Source organism: Semicossyphus pulcher, unplaced genomic scaffold, assembly GCF_022749685.1.
Source record: "Semicossyphus pulcher isolate SPU_LCO1_2020_fin unplaced genomic scaffold, fSemPul1.0.p SCAF_10, whole genome shotgun sequence".
NCBI classification, from domain to species: domain Eukaryota; kingdom Metazoa; phylum Chordata; class Actinopteri; order Labriformes; family Labridae; genus Semicossyphus; species Semicossyphus pulcher.
This window is the reverse complement of record NW_027211604.1, coordinates 6,344,852-6,369,164: the sequence shown is the minus strand read 5'-3', so window position 1 is coordinate 6,369,164 and position 24,313 is coordinate 6,344,852. Positions and strand designations below refer to the sequence as shown.

At 41.6% G+C, this 24,313-nt stretch overlaps 1 protein-coding gene across 1 annotated transcript; it reads left to right on the top strand.

Moving 5' to 3' along the window:
• The first annotated feature begins 12,377 nt into the window (after positions 1-12,377).
• cnih2 (cornichon family AMPA receptor auxiliary protein 2) lies at positions 12,378-23,318 on the top strand. The gene is made up of 5 exons (XM_069671675.1): positions 12,378-12,479; positions 16,943-17,011; positions 20,727-20,774; positions 22,978-23,090; positions 23,171-23,318. Exons 1-5 carry the CDS (start codon positions 12,399-12,401, stop codon positions 23,316-23,318), a joined length of 459 nt encoding a protein of 152 aa, XP_069527776.1. The 5' UTR covers positions 12,378-12,398.
• The last annotated feature ends 995 nt before the right edge of the window (positions 23,319-24,313 follow it).

Sequence of the window (24,313 nt, the reverse complement as noted above, 5' to 3'; positions counted from 1 at the left end):
GGATCAAGAAGTTAAAGGTATAATAAGTAGGATTTGTGTGAGACCCTTACCTCTGCATCTATTCTGTTGTTTTGCTTAGCACAGGACGTTTTCAGGAGGGGCGCTGTTGTGCTTCCCTGAGCCAATCACAGCGCATAGGTGAGTGTGGAAGTGGTTCAAATTAGCACCTGGGCGAACCGCCGAACACGGCGTAAGAGCGAGGCAGAGTTGGCCTTCTTTCTGTTGGACAGGTAGGTGCCTCAAACCGGGTAGGACAAGCTTAACCAGCAATTAGCATGGTAGCGCAAAGGTAACCGTGATGCTGTCGGCGGGGTGGGCGTGTTTTCGCACGACAGAGTGAGAGTGAGCTTCTGGTGATTAAGAGTCCAGGAGGAGGGGCCCAGTTTGAATGTGTTGTTGACAAAATGCAGGAACAAATCCTACTTATACCTTTAAAAGATGTACAATTATAACCTGTTTGATTAGACTTAAAAGTCTCCATTTATATTGTGAGACTTATCTAAACCTTCTTTAATCTATGCTGTAGTCGGGCTGAACTATACATATGTCTTTATGTTCAAAAGCTAACATGCCTGCAGGTTGAATAACAATTAATGTAAACATGCAGACATTTAGCATATGAGAATTAAAGTGCTCACATACTCCGTTTAGAGTCGTTTCACAGTAAATGTGAGGAGGATGGGGATTCAGCCTACAGTCATTAACTGTCATTTTGAAGTGATCACCAACACCATTAGGCCTATTCCTCAGGGTGCCATTAATGTCTATATTCTATAGCATACACTGTTAAACCATTGACTGACGGAACAACATCACCATCCCTGAAGCCACACCGCTAGCAAAGCTAAAAATAAAGCTTTCATTTGGATGAAATTCATTTTGTTTTTATTGGTGGATGATTGCCTGTAATAAGGAAGGCAGGCTGTAGATTACCCACCTGGAGGGATGATTATGGCAAACCTTGGAGAGAAATAAAAGCGATTATTAGACTGAGATCTGGAGGACAGAAAGCGTCGGGGGGAGGGGGGAAACCCCAAAACACCAGCAGCAGGAAGAGGAGGAGGAGCAGAGTGGAATCTAAAGAGGACTCGGTTTAAATTCACATGATGGAACATGTGGAGGAGTTCTCACCGGTCCCTGTGGAGATGCTTCACCAGAGCAAGTCGCTTACTAACAGCGTGTTCATTTTCAGTAGCTCGTGTGCAAAGAATAACTGCTCGGTATTGTCCCGCATAAGTAGTCGTCCCTCTTGACTTTGTGCTCAATTTTTTCTGCATTACCGACACGCTTTTCTATCCAAGAAAGAGACCATGGAATTATTACTCATCCTCATTTATGTGGAGTGATTGACTCTCTTGCATGTGCTGTAAGTGTATGAGGTCAAAGCCAAAAGGTCAAATGTCTACAGATATTGTACATGTCTGAATAAATACAGAGAGGCAGATTCAAACAGACTTAATCAGATCAAACATTTGTCTGATAAATGTGATTTTTTAAATGAAGCTAACATTGACCTATTATTTAAACTACTAACCCTCTTTTCACTTCAGCTAAATGTGCATTATCTTGTAGGAAGCCTTTTCATCCTCTGTAAACGGTAACAGATGGTGATGTTCGTGTCTATAGCTTAAGAGAAGGAGGAGGTGCTGCTCAGTGTAACACACAACACTGACGGGTCCATCACTATATACATTATTATATTCGCCAATGTGTTTTTAATTAGCAGACATGTCTGTCACAGGCCAGTCACTTCGAAACAATGTCAATATCCAGCTCTCTGGTCTGAGTCACTGTCTGCAGCACCATGGACAGCTCCTTCCCGAACACTATGAGTAATAGCTGGCAACATATACGGAGCATTTGTTTCAAAAGAAGACATAATCAGATAAAAACACTCAGTAGCAACTTTATATGGTACACCTTTATATTACATAATATCACGTCATAATGTTCAGTTTTTGATTATATTACGTGTTTATTTTTGAGGTCATAGGTCAAAGTGCTGTCATGCTGGACAACATTGAATTGAGAAGTGTTTCCATTTTGTCCTCTCTGTTAAACATAAGAAACATTTCTATATAATACAGTCCAGAGTGACTTCAATGCTGAAAATTTAAGATATAAATGTAATATACTGCATGTCTAAATCAACATAGTCATACTCATCGGTGACTCTAAAATTGCCCGTAGGTGTGAGCGTGAAAGGTTGTCTGTCTCTGTGTGTCAGCCCTGTGACTGACTGCCAACCTGTCCAGGGTGTACCCCGCCTCTCGCTAATTGACAGCTGGGATAGGCTCCAGCGCCTGAAGAGGATAAGCGGTATAGGTAATGCACGGATGGATGGATGTCTGTGAGTGTCAATAAAATATTTAAGTCCATAAACCTGAACATTATCAGCTTCATAAAAGTAGATTTTATAGCAGAGCAGCTGTATTGGATGTCACAGAGGCCTCTGCTTGTATGTTTCTTTGTGAGTGTAACAACAAGTTTGTTCAGTCTCTTGGTGCTTAATCCAGATCTGTAAGAAAACTGACAGTCGGAGATAATGCAACAAAAAAATCAACTCAAAAACAGCTTTTTCTGAGCATTATACTGCACAGCGTTATCCTTGCAGCTATTAGAATTAGCATCAGGTGACTAATTAGCTTCACAATCAGGATTATTTCCAGTGTTTTTTAAGTCATATGCTAGATTTTTGATGTTTTCGGTGACAGCATGAGCATCCCAAGATGTTTTTCTGATGAAATATACGACAACTCCTGCAGTTTTTGCAGCAAGAAGCTTTGAGCCTTGACCTTCGTCTGTTCTGTAAGGCAGCTGTTTGGTCCTGTGTGATTCTACGCCAGCTGAGCCCTCTTGTTTGGACTCCTGCACTTTGAGTTCCGCTATGCTGCACATTGCATCAAAGTTTATGAAGCGATTCTGTGTAAGAAATTATTTTGTTGTCTCGAACTGAGGTAAACTTCAATGCCAAAAATGGTCATCCAAAACATGCAAACATCTTTCAGTGCTTTCATTCCGATGTCCAATTTCTTTAAACATTTCAGATTGGGTAGACCAGTGGTTCTCAAAGGAACACGTGTAGCCGGCGTTTATTTTAAGCTCGTGAATAATTGAATAGAAATGTTCAATGAAGCACTGATTGTGTCGCTCTGCATCATTGTGTGACAGACGGTGGAGGGGGTGTGTCTGTATTGACAGAAGCATTAAGGTAGCACAAAGTAGTCGCTTAATTGCTTTTGTCTTATCAATCAATTCTATGTATGTAGCACCAAATCATAACCAAAAGTATCTCAGGACTCTTTAGACCCTTTAAAATAGACCCAACTTAAAACCATCATGAGCAAGTACTTTGCAAGCTTTGGTAACAGCGGCAAGAAAAACTTCCTTTTAACAGGCAGAATGTGTCTGTATAACTTTACATTTGTAGGCCTCTCTTAGCAGTTACACCGGCTCATGTTAATTTGAATTCATTTTTATTTGAGCATCTTGAATTCCTAATAGGCTGCACGGTGGTGCAGTTAGTGCTGTCGCCTCACAGCTAGAAAGTTTCTAGTTCAAATCCCGGTACAGACGAAATGGGCTCGAGTTGGCATGTTCTCCCCGTGCATGCATGACCTCTCTCCGGGTACTCAGGCTTCCTCCCACAGTCCAAAGACATGCTTGTTAGGTTCATTGCTGACTCTAAATTTCCCATAGGAGTGTGTGTGAAAAGTTGTGTCAAGAGTTATTACTTATATTCTGAGTAGAATTTACCCAATTTATTTTAGTGTATCATAGTTGTTAAATTTAGGTACTCTTCATTCAAAACAGGATAAAATGTACTCAATCAAATAAAATCCAAATTACCTCAATTTTATTGAGTAGATTCTGTAGGTTGTTTTTTATAGTGAAGGAGAGTCAGAATGAAAGAGATGGAGAGACAGACGGACAAGACGGGGAGCAACAAAACAACAGATAATACAGACGTATGCTTGAATGCAACAATTGCAGCAGTAGAAGTCAAGCAGGTCCACAGCAGCAGGCGGTCCACAACAACAATCCGCCAAAAACTCCTGATATGTAGTTTGTAACATATATTAATGAAACATACTGTACATGCTTACAGATAACGTGAATGTATTCCAATGACTGCATATAAAGATGGAGTACGCATCTCCATGTCCTCTTGTTGTAATAAAAATGAAGCTAAAATACCCCCAGAAGAGGCATCTGCCATCTTGCCCAATTAGAGCCAGAGTCTGTGCAGTAGAGATCAGCTGGTGGCACCATTGACGTCCCGCCCCTTTAGCTGCCCAAACCACACATTTAACTTACCGAGAGAGTGGCAAAGATCCCTCAGGTCGGCACATGCAACAGCAGAACGGCTTCTAGTGTTGATCTGAAGAAGACATTCATGGATATGTAAACTTCAATGTCTGCAGTGATTGTTTTAGTTACCTTTCCTCGCGGATCATCCTCTACTCCGCCCATCCGGAACAGATCAGCTGTGGGAGCCGTATTTGTCAACAGAGCTGTCAATCATCCTTTTTACAGCATCAAACAACTCATTAAAAATAAACTTTAAGGACATAAATCAGCATGATAAGAACTAACTATAATGACAGAAGCCATGTTTGAGAAAAATGTATTTGACGTGTACTTTGATTTTATAGTTTAACTCTTGTCCCATCTGTTAACATGGAGGAGGCAGGCTTTATGACCTATACTGCAGCCAGTCAGCAGAGGGCGATAGAGGGGTTTTGGCTTCACTTTTAGGGAGCTGTCATGTCGTCCACCTTTTTATACAGTCTAATGATGTATGCCCATAGAGTGTAGTAGATAGGAGCTTGGGGTAGGTCCTCCGGCAGTCTGAGCCTACAGTAGCATAACTACGGGCTGGTCCAGGCCTGAGTCAGTCCAAACTATAAGCTTTGTCAAAGAGGAAAGTTAGAAGCCTGCTCTTAAGTATTATATCTTCCTCTGGCACAAACAAACCAAAACAGAAAAGTTTAATTAATTATTTAATTAATTTAACTGATTTTTGTGAAGCATTTAGGGTAGTTTGAAACAGAACCATAATCCTGTATAGAGTGCTGCTCTGACTGTATCCCGTTAGACAGGAAGCTCTGGCAGCATCTGCCCACAGTTAACCTCTCTATCCAACAGCTCTATAAACCGGTTTGCTATTGTACACTTGTCAAATGTATGCATTAGGTTTAATACTGACGCCACACTGGGGCCTTTGGGTGCTGTATTATGTTTACTGTTCCTTTGTTAAATGGATCAATAAAGCTGTTAGAAAAACATTTCATTCAGGCCCAAAGGGCAGCAGGTCAGGAGGCTTTATACGGACCCCTTTGTTTCTTAGTGTAATGGTGACACTGTCTGCACCCATGGGATGGTTTGACATCTGCTGATTGCTGTAAGGACCCTCTGCTGCTCAGCTGTTCACCGCACTGAGCTGCTCCGTTACCTGATTAATGAGACATCAGTCAAGTCTGCTTTAAAAACTGCAGTAGGTGCACATTAAACGACTCTGACTCATAACATACATTTTCTCCCAGCTCCTCGTCTGAATTATCAGCGAGGACACAGTCTATCCATCGCATGTGTAAGCAGGATTTTTAAAGCACCAACATCCAGAAAATAAGCCGATTGGAGGATTTAAAATTCTGCTGCGAGATTGAGTCATGTGTCGATCAATACTGCTGCTGTTGGAGGCCTGATGGGACCATCTGTTGCTGCCTCTGCCTCTCGTATGTTGCCATCTTGTGGACAATTTCAGATCTGTCAGTCTTCATTTGCACTAGAACACCAATTAAAACGGTCTTTGATTCACACAGATTGAAGCTACATGAATTAGGGTGGTCTTTATATTTGTAGTAACTTAAACGGTCTTTCCTTGAAGAAAAAAATCTCATTTAGTCTGCAGTAATGAAAGTAATTTTTTGAGTCTTTCATGAACATAATTGGAGATAATTTGCAGATCTGAATAACTGGCCTTTAGGCTGAAGAGCTTTGATCAGTGGCAGCAAAAGAATCTCTGATCATAAAGAGAGATAGTAACTTTAATGAATATTTCTGTGTATTTAAAACATGTTTATTCTTCTACATGAATCAGCTTAGCTTTGAATAGAATACATACAGAAATAAAGTCATAAACTGTGCAAAAGATTGCATATAACCGACACAAAAATTAAGTGTGTACCTGTACTGTGATCAAACTAAAGAAACACCCGAGGAAGACGGTAAAAATCAGCCCACATTGAAACATACGTGGTTAAATTATCCCGGCATATGGAGCTAAAGTATTTTAGAGTTACATTAAGGTTTCATGTCATGCCTTTGCAGCGTGATAGGCAGGAATATAGAAATACATGAGGCGCTGCAGTAACTTGTTATCACCACTAGTGGGCGGCATATAGTCATCAATGAGATGACCGCACTGTAAGTCCATTTCTCTGTGGGTTTAGGAGGACGAGGAGGTTTCAACAAGAGGTTTGATTACCTTTTGTTTTGGAAATACCTGTGCAGCGGTTAGTGCACAGTAAATAACGCAGAACACTGAGTGTTTATCCATGCAATCAAATCATATTCTTCTCTTGATCAGTGCACATTTTTCAGCCTCTTTATCAAGGTTTCGCACAATAACCTTTTATTCCCAGTGGATACAGAGCTTTGAAAAGAAATAAAATGAGCAATAAGCACAAAAGATAATGACGAGCAACTTCTCAGTTTATTCAAGAACCATCTGTAATGTGAACCCGCCGCTTGGAACAGAGTTTACAGCAAATTCAAAGCAATTTTTCTAACCTCAAATTCTAATATCTAAATTTAACAATCATTTTTTTCAAAGGTTCTTTTGGCCTTTGCCGCTATTTGATAGGTGAAGATAGAGAGGAAATGTGAGGAAAACAGTAAGGGTAGACATGCATCGAAGGGCCCAGGTCACAGTCAAACCCAGGCTTTGCCTCTTACACGGGGCGCCTGATCTGCCGACTGCACTAAACCAGTGCCTCAGAATCAATTTCAACAAATCCATCTTAAGAACTTGACCACAAAAAAAATTCAAATGTCCAAATGTAAATACTGAAAATCGAGTACTTAGACCGCATCAATACGGTAGAGGGGAAAAGGCCAAATGTTTAATGGTGACAGCCATTGTGGCAGAGAGCTGGTGTTTAACCAACAAGGATCTCACTGACCAGACAACGCCACCTGGGGGATTTCACCCCAGGAAATACATTATATTGACACCTTAATCATACCAAAGGCACCACAGGTTCAAAGACTGAAGAGAGACAGACGTGGTTCCAAAAGAAAAGCAGATTTTATTGTTACCAATTAATGACCGGACGTGTCTGCAAAGGGGAGGGAATCGGTTCAGTTTGTAATGAACTTCAATCCAATATTTTATGAAAAAGTATCTCAAGTTTATCACAATGATCGAGTTATTTTGGTTAAAATACTTCCACTAAAATAATCAAAATTAACAAAGGGAAGGTGAGTGGAGGCCAGCAATGGGGAGGCAATCTATCACTTAAGGGCGTGTTCCAGGAGTGCAACTTACCCACCACTAGTGTCCCTGTGCTCTTACCACTACAACCAGTGCAGGGAACCACCTCGAGTGCCTAGCCTCGACCACAAGCCGGCCGCCAGCTTCAAAGAGGAAAATAACACGATTCAAACAAAAGACAAATGGCAAACAAACCAGTTGGTTCAATCTAAAATTTACAGCTGGTATCAGTCAGGCAGTGATAATACAAACACTAGGTAAAACAGACTGACACTAGCAGCAACACAAGGAAATACACTGGAGGTAACAGCTAAGGCCAAACAGCAGCCAATGAAGGCCTGAAATACAAGAACACATTACATATTATAAGATGTTCAAAACACAGGAAGATGTACAATTATGTAATGTCTATATACCTCAGGCATTAACCATGCCCTACTTATCAATAACTACAATGACTAATACCTGGACATAAAGGTGCATTTACTAGGATGAATTGAAGAGATCATACACACTCCATAGAGAAGGAACTCAGCCAAAGACACACCAATACGACCAGGTAGAACGAGAACGGCAGACAGGAGACTATTCCAAACAAATTCAACTTAGTCATTAAGTAACTGCAAAATCACTTTGACCAATGTAAAACAAACATTTTAAACAATCTTTATGCCGCATTACCCACCTCAAAGTCAGGGAGGGGACCATGTGGCGACCACCACGCAGAGACAAAGGTAAGAGGCAGCCATGATGCCACAGGTGCTTTAAATAAGCTCAGGCCAATTAAGGGGCTGGACCAGGGGAGGAGTTGGCCTACTTCTACCAGGGTGCATTCAAAGGCCAACAGGGGAGCAAAACAAACTGTTTAATACTGCACCATCATTAGACCAGCAGCAGTTGATTGTCCTTTTGCCTTCCTCCAACCATCAGCTCAATCACCGTCAGCTCAAACCAATCAAATCAAGGTCCAGATGAATAATTTGACAGGAACTTACTAGAAAAAAGCTGCAATCATTTGCAGAATTAGGGTGCTTTGCTGCAGTTTATTATATAATGTTGCTGTCCATCAAGCCAGAGTTAGTTTTAATGAGAGCAAACTCTGGAATTAAAGTGTTCACAGCGAGGGCCAGAGGATTAACCTTCTTGGACTACTTCTGGTAGTTTTGGTCCAGACATGTGGAGCTCACTCAGGATGGAGCCAAAGCCTCTGAGTCCAGGGCCGTCTGGCTGCCTGCAGCACCTGTGGCGTCTCACTGAGGCTCATGTTACTTTATCACTAATCACAGGGACTGATGAGCAGCCTTGTCAGATGCTCACTGTGACACAAAGAGGAAACTTAGTTACACCTGGAGGGTGGATTACTCCTTTGAATTATACAAGCGATAAAGTAATTTTAATTCAAAATAACATCTTGACACAGTTTGAGCAGACTGCAGGGAATCCCCGACCACTGACCACACCGTGCACAGAAATAGACCAGAGGCCTCTGTCTTACCATTAGAAGGCTAACACACTAACCCAGATAGATGAACACCTCCCATCAACACTCTCTGCTGCAAACCACAAACATTTCTCACACCAGATTTTCATTAAGAGACATTATTAATATGTACTAGTATTATGTGTCATAGATATGACCCTGGTGATCACACTGAACTGCATTACTTTTCACTTGAATATGTGACGTGGAATGCAGAGGTCTGGATCAAGGCTATATGTATATATAGTCAATTAGCTCTACAAAGCAGCAAGCCACCCAGTTGGATACATGCTATCAACAGTATTTCTATTATTAGTATACGTCAGTTTGTATAGATTTTGTTTTCACTTTGAATTGAATGACTTTTGTTAATCGGTGTCAAAAAATTCTGAAAGTCTAAAATGATTTACTGACAAGTGTACTGCAATAACGTGTGAATCTAACAGGAGCTATCTGAGAAACTTGACAGTTAAATTCATCATAATCTGGGCAATCTGGGTTATGATGGAGTGAATTATTTACCAATGTACCACTCAAAAAGTGCTCGCAGATGCTTGGCAAACAAGCTGTTATATTACACCGGAGATGTAACTGTGAAGGAGCTCACAGGGTGAAGATGTTCTGTTTCCTGTCTCCCTTCAAAATAAAATGCTTCCCCACATCTGACACACGTTTTTCCAGGTTGCTTTTACCACACAGGTGTATCCTACCGTACGTCTGCAGTTGCGCGAGTGAGGGTTGCCGCCGGTAAGCTCAACTAATTAACTCAACCAAATAACTGAAAAGATGAAGCGATTTAAAATACATTAACATATTTGTGTTTGGAAGGAAATTAAACAGCAGGTAACAAACACAAATCAGCGGGGATGTATATTTTTTGGAAAACATCGAGTAGGATGTCAGCCTGAATAACTGTAAAACTTAAACAACACGGAACTTTGAGTGTTTGTTAAGCTAGTTAGCTAGTTTGTTAAGCTAGTTAGCATCGTCTCTGCATAGCAGCAGAGAAATAGTTAGCTAGCTAAAAAGAAATGAATAAACAAAGGCCGTAGTTAGCTAAAGGTAATAAAAACAGACACATTGGTTTGCTAAATATATTGAATAAACTGTTAAAATTGTGTTAGTAATATTACGTGTTACAATAACATTATACATGTTGCATTTCTAGCTAAGCTAATTTGCCACCCCTGTTTGTGCAGGCTTTTCTACTTAAAATGGTAATAGCATATCAAACAAAAGTGTTTCATAAGTATTTATTGTATAAAAAATGTATAGGAATAACAAATATCCACATTATTGTGTAACTAATAGACTTAAACTAGTTTTTGACGGATTCATAGGAGCATATGTGATGCATAACAGGTGGGTGAGGGAGGTTTGAGCTCATCTGACAGGACTGTGGGACTGTTGGACAAAAAAGGTTGAGAACAGCTGCATTACATCATCACATCACCCCCATCCTGAGAACTGTGACTATACAGCAGTGAAGCCCTTTTATACATGCTGGGTTTTTTATGACGCATTGAGCAGACTTTTGGCATTTGTCATAGAAAAAAAACATGCATATCACTTTGGAGAATCACTGATGGATATTTTAACAAAAGATGAGGCAGCGCCGTGCATTAGATGGCACTAAAATCTGTTGAATGATGAGCAGAGGAGGGGGAGAAAAAAAGAAGAAGAAAAAGTGGAATTGAGCTATTTAATAGACGTGCAGCTAATGGAGGGGAGAATAGAAATAAATGACAGGTGATTGAGAGCAACACCCTCTGAGAATCAGACTTATATATCAAGAGATGACAGGTGACTGAAGGAGAGGGAGGAAGGGAGTGACAGAGAGATAGAAAGAGAGAGAGAGAAAGAGAGGGATGCAGACAAAAGGAAAAACATTTCCAGCCTGCCCTGCCCCCTCATCACTCCCCGGGGAACAAGGGATTATGGAAATGTATAAAATGTGTGTGAGAGAGAGAGACTGACAGACAGAGAGGAGGAGAGAGAGGAGGAGAGAGCAAATAAGAGAGGGAGGGAGACGGAGCGATGCTATTGGCTGACGGTTATACCATCAAGCGTGATAGAAATATTTCTCTCGCAGTCTAAGAAATAGAGGAAGACGGGCAGAGACAGTAGACTCAGGAGACACAAAACAGAGAGGAGAATTCAGAGAGAGGGAGACAAAAGACAGGTGGACTCTTAACTTAAGACTTTTGAGAGCAGTGGAGATTTTTGATTTGACAACTGGAAGAGAAAATCAGAGTAAACGCGACTCAACATGTAGATGTTCTGCAGGTTTCTGGTTAAATTTCTCCCCTTTTGGTTGAAATAATTCACTCCGCAAAGACTAATTTAAATGTTTTTTTTATTATATATTTTTTTTGTCTGAGGGATGCGTCTGAGAGAAAGATGCAGAGCAGAGATTTCTGACATGGTGCCGACCCAAATTGACAGAGACGAGGACAGAGTGGACTGTTCAGTGGCAGACACGTCTCCGACCAGACACAGGTATTCTCTACTCGATGTAAACATCAGTCAGGAGATTGATCCATGCTAACTGGAACTATCCTGGTTATTGTTTTCTGAGCTTGTATTTGGAAGTCTTCTTGGATGTTTGTTGTTTGCATTTTGACGTTAAATAGTTTCAAAATCAAAATGTAAAGCGTCTCTTATTTCTTTTGTTTTGTTGCAAAATCAGCAGTTGCAACCAGTAATATGCTGTCAGAATATAACGTGCAAAGCAATACGCGGTCAGATTCATGTTGAGGTCAATAATTTCAAAATAAAATAAGTCATATTCCAAGAGACTAAAATGTGTTGAATCTGATACAGAAATATGCTCTTGATTTAGAGCAACAGATGAAGCGAAAGCCATAAAACAAACTATTAAACTATCACAAGCCATAAACGTCCTTGATACTGTTTTTCAACGCAGCGCTGTGCTTAGTATCGACGAGAATCCTGTGCTTCTGTTGTCAGCGTGTCAGTCGCACACTTTGTGGTTTGTGTTACTGCGAGCGAGGGGAAAAAAATGTGTAGGCTTTGTGTAGAGAGAAACTACACGGAGGAGGAGGAGGAGACAGACATTTTGCCTGTCAGAGACTGAAAAGAGGAGCATCAGGCCAACAACTGTGGCTGTGATCAGACGTTGAAGTGCTTCCTAAATCAAAGCCAGAGCGAGGAGGAAGTCCCGCTGTCAGACACACAAGACGAGACAAAAGAGTGGAAGCAGTGAAGCCATGTCTCAAGCTGATTATTGATTGTTACTAAAACTGAGTGCTTACCCACCTGGACGACCCCGGGAGGGAGAGGCGAGACAATAACCTCCTCTGAAAGAAGGAGGGACATTCAAGAAGCAGAGAGCAAGAGAAGGGGGCGTTCCCTTTCTCTTTCTCGACCCATCTCGTCGTCAGGCTGGCGGGCTCAGCCATGGCGTTCACCTTTGCGGCCTTCTGCTACATGCTCACCTTGGTGCTGTGCGCTGCCCTCATCTTCTTTGTCATCTGGCAGGTGAGTAGCACCACTTCACACACACACACACACACACACACACACGCACACACACACAAGCTGAAACTAAAATGGGCACATGCAGGGCCTGAGAATCCCACGCAGGCAGACAAACACATCCTCCTACACACAGTTGTACAACACTGACAGGAACACAGCATGCATACACACACACACACACCTCGCTCAGGTGGTGGTGCAGAGGTAATGACATGCAGAAATGTGTCAGCTGGATATTAAAGAAAAGCTCAGTGTGACTGCACTTATATGTGACTGACATTCTGAATTAGCTCTTAAAAGCCACTTTAATTTCAAACACCTGCAAAGACGGAAAAAGATAAATGTTTGTTGTTGTGAAGGAAAAACACCACAGAGTTGCAGAAGATGAGTGTGATACACGCCTGAAAAATGTGGAGGAATCATCCATCCATCCATCCATCCATCCATTACCTATACCTCTTATCCTGTTCAGGGTTGTTAGGGGTGGGGGCTGGAGCCTATCACAGCTGTCATTGGGCGAGAGGCGGGGTACACCCTGGACTGATCACCAGTCAATCACAGGGCTGACACACAGACACAGACAACCTTTCACGCTCACACCTACGGGCAATTTAGAGTCACCAATGAACCTAACAAGCATGTCTTTGGACTGTGGGAGGAAGCTCAAGAACATGAAGAGAACCCACGCAGACGGGAAAATTAAAAAGCTCAATACAGGGAGGCCCCTGTCAGCCGAGCTGGGATTCGAGCCAGGGTCCTTGGCTGTGAGGCTACAGTGCTAAACACTGCACCACTGTGCCACCCTTATATAAACATAAAACTGATCCCATGTACAGGAAGTTAGAGAGTAGAAAGAACATATGGTTTTTCAGTTACAATATTTTAACAGTTACCTGAAACTGAATCTGAATTTCTCTCATTTTGCTGTGAAGCACAAAGTAATTCAAACTCAGTAACTCTCAAAACTTATCAAGATACTGCATGAATGCATAGTGCAAAATATAGGTTTATAACGATTGTGTGAATGTGAATTCAAAGGCAACACAAAATGTGGCTGCACACAGCACAGTTTTCCTCAGGGGCTCTGCTCACACACCCAGACACACATACTTTGCTAATCTCTACTAAACTTAACTTTAAAGAAATAATCTCGAAGATTTTCATTTAAATAAAAGTCTCTATCTATCGCTGAATGAGGTAACACAATGGTGATTGAGTCTATGGCCCACTGATGAAGGCCTTTGCATTAGCAGTATTACAGACTGGGTGTCTGTGGCAACTTTCGCAGAAAAAATCACAAGCGGCGCTCAGTTAGTGACACGTTTTCCATCAGCCAGCAGTGGTTGGTCTGCCAGAGAGGGTAGGCGGAGCTAAGCGGCTGCTTTTCCGCTCTCTGCAAGTGCTGCGAGTAAACAGTAATCTACTATGGCTGAACAAACAAAGGAAAGATGGATGACTACAGATACAACTTCAAAAATAAGTGAAAATCCAAAGAAAAAGAAACAAACTCGACGCTCAGATGAAGCAAACTGTCTAAAAAGGAAAGCGACCGTCAGCCGGGAAAATCAAGAGTTACAACCGTAAAAAAGGGAGCCAACCATGGACATCTGGATAAGTTGGAAGTGTGCTCCCGCAATTATTGTTTATCACCATAAGGTGCCGCCAAAGAGAACAAAACAGATCTTCGAGATTATAACTTTAACTAAAATGTTACAGAAACATTCTCTCGACACTGTTGACATGTTTGAAAGTCATTACAGTCAAGTCAACATACCTGAGTGATAGAGTGACCTCAGCGAACATCTTTAATATAATTTATTAATACAAACATATGACAATTTACAAACAAACAAATAAAGGAAGGAAATGAGTCAAACATATAAACCTACAGAAATGATCAGAAATATAAATCTCACTTCCTCTCATCGTGCTGTTGAGAACAAAGTAGCTTAAACTCAGTTAATTCTCACAACACAAATCAAAACTCCATAAAATACAAACAAACATATTTTAATATTATATTTTGTTAAGATGTGAAATCACAGTCGATACAAAATGTGGCTGCATTCAACAGAGCTACAGGTTTTCCTCTGTGACCCAGCAGGGGCGCCATCCAAACACGCACACGACTTACTAAACTCTGGAAATGTTAGCAGGTTCTTATAGCCAAGTTTGTTTAATTTCACTCAAATTCCTAAAAAATAATCGCAGTGTGGAGCGATGTTTCAGCAGCGACTTTCCTGTAGTTGGATGAGGCAACACATTTTTCCCCCACTGTTCTTGGGTGGAGACAGAAGCATCAGCTTTAGTAGTATCAGCTTTAAGACCAATTTGCAGATTCAACAGTAATGAAGTAATATTTTTGGGGGGGCAAAATACTTTTTTTCCTGCCGTTTTTATTGATTGCATGCTTTAGTCAGTCAATTTTTTAAATCCCATTACAGAACATAAAATTATAGTTCGTTCTAACTTGTAACAGACTGAGAGTATCACCATTTAACTTGTCACACATGAGCCTGAAAAACACACATTAAATCTAAATGTTGCTGTTTTTTCATCTTTTCCCACACAGTGACTTAAAGTGACCTGCTTACATGCTTGTTTAATTATTTGGATCTCCTCTTACACATCCACAAAACACTTGTTTAAGCTCCATCTTTACACATTGACGCGACCTCTGATCCCAGAGGTCTGACAATAAACACCTCCTCAAACAAGGTGCTCAGGCTTCAACAAACAGCAATAAACGAGTGAAGGGAGGCTACAAAACTCAACAATCATAAACACCACTGCCACACTGTTGTGTACCTGTCCTCCTGCAGCATTTAGAGTGGGATTTGCACAGAAATTAGGGGATACTTATGTATTGGCGCTCACACAGGTGCAGACTGAACAAACCCTTTGATCTCTCACCTCTAACGTTCGCTCCATGGAGGCAGGAACAAACACTGAACATATCATTACGAATATAAAGCTTGAAATGACTAACGTACAAATTGACTAAGTGGGTGAGACTACACATGAGTCAGGCGGTGTGTCTGTGTGTGAGGCGTGAGTGTCTATGTGTGTGTGTGTCTGGCTCAGCGCTCGACCATGTGATTGAAACGCTTATCGAACTGATTCGTTCACCCCTTCCCCCCAGTCTGCCTCCACCCACGGCCACAGCACCCCGATTCTACACGGCTCTCCACCAATCAGAGCGTTTGTTCGCCGCTCTAGTAACCATGGAGCCCGCTGAGGGTCTCACCGTGTCGCCATGGAAACTGCATCTGTTTACAACAAGTGTGAAAGAAGACGACGGAGAGCTGTGCAGACTCGCACGGGGGAACGACCAGCAGGAGTGTTTCTGTTTCAAACAGATAGACGTGATTTATCTGCACATTATGCCTGATCTTTATTGCTTTTCAATGAGCCGACGAAGTGAAGCGTCACCGTTTAAAAGCTGAACTGATGATTAGCACAGCAGGTGGCATTTACATGGAGAATTATCTGTATTGCTATTGGGCGATTAATCAGGAAGCTGGTGAGAACAGGATAAGCGGTGTAGATGATGGATGGATGGGTGAAACTCTAATTGTCATGAAAGCTTCTCATATCTCACTGGATATTCTGTGTTTCTAATGTGAACTTTATTAGGCTTTAAAAAGAGAGACTCTTGTATATTTTATTAATAGAGGGGATAAAGGAAAAATAAGGTCAACACTAAAAGCACAAGGGGAGCACTAGCTCTTTAGATATTAGAGAAATATATAATGACCAAGGGTTTAGACACAGTTAGAGGTATTTTACAGCGTAAGGGCCTGTGTCCACTGACGCCTTTTTTGTGCTGGCATCTGTTTTCTATGCAAAACCAATGAGGCTCAGCGTTTTCAGCACTCAGCGTCCTAAGCGCTCAGTTTAAAAAAGTTCACTTCCGCGTTCGTTAGTATCACTTCTCCCTCACCGACCAATCAAAATCAAGAAGGGGCGGGTATTCGGATGTCAACTTTGTCAACAGCAATGGCGGAGGAGAAACTAATCCTTTCGTTTTTTCGAGGGTACAATTTCCAGGTTCTTTGCAAAATTTCCTTGAATAAAAGCAAATATTAAGCACACAGAGCGATTTAAAACAGACACTACAAAGGGAAGCGGAACTGCCGCCAGACACTTTCGTAACCTAGCAACAGTAAGCGAAAAAAAGTCGTTGGTGGACACAGACCCTTATACGTGTACTCATTCACCATTTAATCACCATGTGTGCTGAGCAGTGTGTCTCCAGCCGTGTGAGATGCATAGTCAACTGCTCAGTTAGCATCCCGATACCACAGTGTTGTACAACAGTCTGAGATATTTCTTAAGGGTTGGAAAGATACCAGCTGTATGTCTTTATTTGATTCACTGTATTTACAGTTACAGTGAGTTCATTCATTTGTTTTTCAAAGCTTTCTTAATGAAAACAAACTGACGCGTCTGTTCTTTTTCAGATCATTGCTTTTGATGAGCTCCGCACAGACTTCAAAAACCCCATTGATCAGAGCAACCCCACCAGAGCGGTAAGAGCCCCGTGCTTCTCGTCTTTCAGGGAAGATCAAACCCTCAGAAATCCTTTCTTTTTACTGCCAAGAGGAACCCGCAGTGATGTTTTTACAAAGAGACTGACTATAAATCATAATTTCACTCCAAAATTGTTGCACTTGTTGCTAAAATTCTCAGTCAATCTTATAAATTACCAAAAAATGACTTGAAACACACTGATTTTAAAAGAGCGGCCTTTCATGAGAAACCCCCATGCCTGTAATCACGCTGTACAAGCAAACATAATACATGTAAATTCATGTTTTGTGATTTTGGAAGGAAATCTCTCAAATGTTTTATTCAGCGACATTCAGCCTCTAGATTAATTTACAAACATCAAATATTTGTTCGTCATTGAAAAGAAATCGTTAAATCCGAGCTTCCAGGTGACTGTAACGGCAGCGCTCGCCTTGATCTCTCATTTGCATGCAGATTGAAGCAATCATCCTTCTACAGACACGGCGGCTCGTTGGCTTAATCAATTAAAGAGATTGATGCAAATGAAGCCGCTGTTTATACAACGAGATACTGTGGTGCCGCCAAAATAAAAGCGCAGACACAAGGTTTCACCGTCTGTAACGAGAACAACGAAAAAAATCAACTAATGCTTTAAGGTTAAAAACATTCTGGAAAAACCTTAAATGAACGAGATCTTTCCCTCCATTTTTGGCATTTTTTTCTTACATACCTCTTTCTTAATCTTAAGCAAACATAAAACAGCATTATCATGAGTCAATAATGAGTGCCATTTTCCATTTAGCAAGCTCGCAGCGGCTGCGAATGTCTTTTTCACACGTTGGCTAATGTTCTAGCAGTCATGTGAACCTGCATCTGAACTGCAAAGTGATGAGGAGTGGGAGAGGAAACTGTGAAAGCCGACTGTGGGAGTGTGGAGGAACGCCAGCGACAGGGGGGTGGACACAATAACTGCAGCACCTGTACAGTATATTGCAACTGAATACATTAGCTCTGCGATAAACACTTACGTGTATATTCAGTTTGACTTGTACCTCTCACACAAAGGTGGAAAGCCAGTTCTCTCTGGCAAGGCATCAACATGTTCTGAACATTATGCGCTCTGTTGCAGCGGAATTTGTATCAAGGCTGCTGTGTTGCATTGCATCACAGTGTGCAGGTGTTGTACAATCAATAACAACCGACTAAACTTGCCATCTTAACCGATGTCAGCATGTCACATGTGCTCAGTAAGAACATGATCATCCAGGATGCCGTGCAGCCAGACTCTCCCTAAAATCAATAAGCTGCACACACAGAAAAAAGACTCGCACGGCAACAGACGAGGAAAAATAAACAGCAATTATTTCTGATGTTAGCAGAGAGCGACGCGCGTCCTGACAACGGCTGTCGTCTACAAAAGAGACAAAAGCAGCAAATATTTGTGAGTGAGAGAGGGATTACAGCAGAACATAAAGGGACAGGCGGAACAAGTGTTTCCAAATACAGACATTTATCACAGTGACAGTGTAAAGGGAGCCAGTGTAACGAGGACAGTGATTGGCTATTTGACAACAAAGTGGCTCTTAAAATCAAATAAAAAAGATAAATTTAAGTTAAATTATACTTCTAAAATATTTTTCTAAAAGTCATGCTCCTGACATTTCTATTATTTCAAGCCCTCTGTAATGTTCCATGTAATGTCCAGCGGAGTGCGGCTTAATTCGGCTTTTGTGTGCTTCCTTTAAAGCTGATTGACGTATACAGCAGCAAATTGGGCTCAATGAGAAATCTTTCAAACACAAAGACAGTGTCAACACATAAAGGTGAACAGAGTGCAGTGTGATTTAAAATATTTCTCTGTTTTCCCGAAAAAGTGGGAAGCTAGGGTGGGAGCTGTTGTGGATATCGTTTGGCGTGTATTTCAGCCAGTCGTGCTGAATTTAAAATCATTCAGACACGAACACAGAGATGACTTAACTGCTAGCTCAAAGGTCCTGTGCATCATGGGGGGGAGAAGGGTCCAAATGCATTCCTCTTTCCTCAGGCACCTTGCTCTGTGAGCCAATGGGGTTTGAGAATGAGTTTCAATGTAACAGTACATCACTTCTCTTGAAGCTACATATCCTAATATCACCATAGCCGACCACCAAAATCTGTTTCTGAACACATATGAGGCGAAAAATAAGCCACTTAGCAACTTGTAAACTTACTGCATACACAATGTTTTAGCTCAATAGCCGCTAGCATCTAGCTTTCCAATGCTGTTTAATAGACTTTTCTCATTTTCCTGATCCTTATAATAATTATTTTCAATGTTAGATATCTTGCAGGTTAATATGTTAATATGCAGGGAGCGATATAACCCGCCGAAAGAAAGTACAATACATCCTCCGACCAGCAGGGAGCAATATGACCCGCATGAGGTACCTGAGGAGAGAGGTCTGAGCTACTGCATTTGGACCCTCTTGCATGGGGGAGAGACATAAGAATCATGGAGCATGTTTCACTGGATAAGTTATTATACGTACGCCCTCATTTGCAGAATGAGACATACATTTTTTGTGTTTTCTAGGAAGTGACAACTTTAAAATATCTTCAGTAAAAACTACAAAACAACTTTTTTTGTCATTGTTGAGACAAATGCTGGCACATAGGTGATAATCAGTGAGACACATGCTTGATACAAAAATAATAATGATAAGGCTGTTATTTAAACTTGACAGCAGTGGTATTGATCTTTTGTGTTGACTGTGAAAAGTCCCTTGATTAAAGTCTTCACTCGTGTTTCCCTGATTGGATCAGTTAAATATTCAGACTGCACGGGGTGACCTAACACTAATGAGGGCACCCCAGGGAGGCTCAAGGCTGTAAAATCCTAACAGTGTTATTGGAGGACAACAATTTATGGGTGCAATTAGAAACCAAATAATGTACAGGAGCTGAGCAGGAAGGCCCAGTGTGGTGCTGTCTAAGTGTCGGGGAAGCGTGAGGTGCAGAGAGCGAGCAAAAAGATAAAAATGACTGTAAATAAACAGCCGCTGTCTGGTCTGCAGGCTGGATGCTGTAGATTCAGGGCAAATCCAATTTCAGGACACCAGGGGAGTTCGGTTTTATGTCCACAGATTCATAAAAGCTGCAGCCTGTGGCTCCGGCTGCAGGGAGCGGACCTCACAGTAGCCCCAATACTGGAAGCTTCATACTGTAACTAAGACTGACGTCTCAATACATCATAAAATGAGAGGCTGTCCAAGATATACAGAGGAAACAAACAGTAAGAGGGTTTCCTCATGATAATATGAGGCAAGCACAAAAATAAGGCATATTATGCTGCTTAGCTCTTAGAATAATCCCTCTGTTATTTATTTCAGTCCTAAAACCGATCATTGATCTCTGTCTAGTGACTCACAGGAGACTGGGAACAGTGTTGAAACATAATGCAAAATGTCGGCACCATTATTACAGTCCTTAGTGTTGCAGATGTGGCTGCAACCCACTATTACAATTTGTCATACTTGCTTGCTTAGAAAAAAAAAAGTCCTATGTGGAGGTGGAGTTGAATCGGATCTATAAAAGAGAGACTTAATGAACAGGTGCATCTTTTACCATCACCTAAATATCTGTATTTAAGCAGGAGTCTGTGTCTGAAAGTACCTGGACATTTATTTTCATGGAGAGCCAGAATTAGTGAAAATGATGAGGTGAAACTTGTTAATCAGACTGTCTTTATATCCACAGAGGGAAAGGATTCTCAACATTGAAAGAATCTGCAACCTGCTCCGCAGGGTGAGTAATCGCCGCTTTCACCTGCTTGCTGCTGGTGGGTGACTAAACACAGGGGCTTCAGGCGAGCATGACCGTTTGTCTAACTATTGAGAGGGTCACGACGCACACTGATTCATTTAGTCCGTCCTCACAACCCGCCGTCACAGCTCTGCAGACATATACAGTCGAGTAGGTTCTGTATGTGTTGTGATGCTTTTGTCGGCGAGAGAACACAACGTGCTGGGAGGCCATTTTGAACATGTGTGGATGTGTCTAAAAGCATTTTGTAGCACAGAGGACGTTTAACAAATAACCTGAAGTTATCGTCAAATGACATACATATAGGGAGGGCGGGTTACGTACTGTACTTGAAGGACTTTATTTTAAAAAGGACTCGCATATAATGTTGGTATGTTGGAGTCTGTTGTCCTCCACATTGTGTAGAAGTCCTATCAGTGCTGCTGATGAGCTCGCCTGCTCACAGAGATGTGCAGGCAGTGCCCGCATGTATCAGGATGATTAGCTGCAGACTTTGCTCACCTCAGCTGCATTTTTTCAGCCTTGACCTCTGGCTCAAATAAATACTAATGAATATCAGAGTCAGCTAAACCACTGCAAATATCCTCATCAACTCACCGTAATCACATGGGAGCCATTTGCTTCTGACGCCCACGGTGAGAAGTCTAAATGCTGTTATGATGTTACTGTAACGTTGATTGCAAATGTTATACACAGGAAGTCTGACAAATGATTATCAATTCACCACAATTATTATCAGCAACTGAAAAAACAATGAATAGTTAAAATGCGGAGGAACATGGGGCTCGAGTTCAAGGGTCAACAATAGCATTAGCTAACGTTGAACAAAGGGGAATCTAGCATTAAACCACTTCCTAGCTAAGATTACTGTGTGATAGTGTCACACAATGTGATAGAAAATATGTTATGGCAGTTCTTAGCTAGCAGTGGTGTTCACTATAATTGGCTTGGATGTAAACTGTTGTGACTGAGCTGTCAGGAGCTAATAGGTTATCAAACATGTTGTTTTCCTTAAAAAATGGCCTGATTTCCTTTCCGAGTTTCACTATCCATCCATTGTATTTACCGTTGCTAACAGTTGATAAAGTTAATGATGAAATTTGTCAGATTCCCTATTTTTATACGACCTGGAACACAGCAGTATGACATTATAGCAGCATGTGGTCGATTATTTTATGCCCCTTTCTTTGGTAGTGTCGTAGTATCGTGGCTAGTTTGCTATACAAGCAAATGTAGAGCCCACAAAGTTGAAGGTTGAAAAAGCCTGCAGTTCTTCTGTATGAAAAACAATAGATAAGAGAAATGCAGGCATTTTTTACACTATATATTTTACTTGGATAAGGTCACCGCCTCACCGCCGCTACTGGTTGCTAATGGGTCCGACTTAGTTTACGTGTGCTCAGCATGAAGGAGATTCGTATTTCAACAAAAACTTTTCCATTACGTAACATTTATTGTCCATTACATTGCACGGTAACGTATGTTCCAAAACCAACTAAATAATCTTGCCAACGTAGAAAAACAATATGCCTCTGCCCATTAGCCACCGCTGTGCTGGCAGGACATGAACTTAAATAACCTTTAGCCAAATTGGCCTCAAATTACGCCCCCTGGTGCCCGGAGGAACAATAAAAACAAATAATACGTGGCTCCTACAGGAGTAATGAACCTCACCTATTCTTCAGCTCTACAGAGCTAACTAGCAACCATAGATGCTAATGTTTCAGCCCAAAACTGAACTGCTCTGGTTCAGTCACACCACGCTCACAGCATTGTGTGAGGCAGCTGAAGGTCATCAAAAAAGTTAAAATATGTGTTTGCTGTTTTACCAGCAAACAGCTCCTGAACACAGCGGAGCATTTAGCAGCTAAAGACCCAAACAGAGGTCTGTAAGCAAGCTAGCACGCTGACCAACTTAGACCAACTCTGTCGACCTATTCAAACTACTACTTTCATGTAAAACCATCTACATGTGTTTAAAACTGTATCTGCACTCGTAACAGCAGCCACGAGTAACATTCACACCTTCAGTGTGAAAGTGTTTGTTGATCAAAATAATATCACAACATGCGGCCCAGAGTGTTTCATTGTTTCCCAGGTTTATTTGTTATGTGAAAACTGAATCTTTTACTTTCCAAACAACATGCCCACCTTTCACCTGACTCCCTGTGTGTGTCCTGGTTAGCTGGTGGTACCCGAGTACTCCATCCACGGGCTCTTCTGCCTGATGTTCATGTGTGCTGGAGAGTGGGTCACACTTGGCCTAAATATCCCGCTGCTCTTCTACCATCTGTGGAGGTAAAGTCCCACAACAGATGTCTGACGACCTGCTGCTGGTCCGATGCGACTGTGAACCAAACCCCTTTGATTTGTTTCAGGTTTTTTCATCGGCCGGCTGACGGGTCAGAGGTCATGTACGACCCCGTCAGTGTGATGAACGCAGACATCCTCAATTACTGCCAGAAGGAGTCCTGGTGTAAGCTGGGCTTCTATCTGCTCTCTTTCTTCTATTATCTCTACAGGTGAGCTCATATTCACAATCTTTTCAATACGCGCTGGTTTGTTAAGGATGCAGTGATGCCTTTTGGATTTGATGTGTTGTTGTATGACCTTGTAGAAGCTGAAAAAACACAATGTTCTCCCTGTTTTTCATCTGTTGCCACGGTCTATTTCCTGCTGAAGTATGGTCTACGCTCTGGTGAGCTTCTAACAGACAGGAGGTCTGGAGACATCAAAGGAAGAAGCTGTAAGAAAGACTCAGAGGAACAAACGGAGACATCAGCTCTTCTTCTCTCCGTGTCTCCCTCCCTTCACTGGCTTGGCTTTTTTCTATCAGTCTAACCTTGGACGAAACAAAAAGACCAATCTGAGTGATAATGTGAATGTAAAGGTGTTGCCTCCGCTCGATTCGATTATCATGCTTTTTCTGTCGGACACATTTTGGAAAGACTGAACCGAATCAGAAGGAGGACGTCCCAGCGGGTGTTTGTGTTGCCTTTGACCCATTATACGAAATAACAATATATCTCTGAAGGGCTGGAGTTTCCCCGTGCTGCTCTTACTGATCCAGTCGCTCGACTCACTGTGAATCTCCAAACACTTTGGGGCTGGACAACAAAATACTACGTCTGTATTCTTTGGCTCTGAAAATGTACTTAAAGCAGGATTGTGTTGTGTTTTAGACGATAGAAACTTCTAATATGAAACCAACTGCTTTGATTGTGTTACAGGTACATAAACTGTTAGAAACCGGTTCAGTTGTATAAGAGAACTTTAAACACTGTAAGAAATGCGGAGGGACCGGCAGGGGAATAAGGAGGATGAGACGGGGATAACATCCAGTCTAAGCCAGCCTCTGCCAAGACTCAAGTGTCAAACTGTAACTAAAACAAGGGTTTAATCGTTAGTTTGACTTCAAGGTTTCAGTGCTTGTTATGTGCATTCACAATAAGTACGTCCATAGCTGTAAGGACGTATTTATGCTACATGCTAGGCTCATGCTTTCCAAAGAGCTTCATGCT

Coding starts and splice junctions, on each gene's coding strand:
- cnih2 (XM_069671675.1), top strand. CDS start 12,399: ATGGCGTTCACCTTTGCGGCCTTCTGCTACATGCTCACCTTGGTGCTG. Junction 20,775..22,977: donor TCTGCAACCTGCTCCGCAGG/GTGAGTAATCGC, acceptor TGTCCTGGTTAG/CTGGTGGTACCCGAGTACTC. Junction 23,091..23,170: donor CTCTTCTACCATCTGTGGAG/GTAAAGTCCCAC, acceptor GATTTGTTTCAG/GTTTTTTCATCGGCCGGCTG.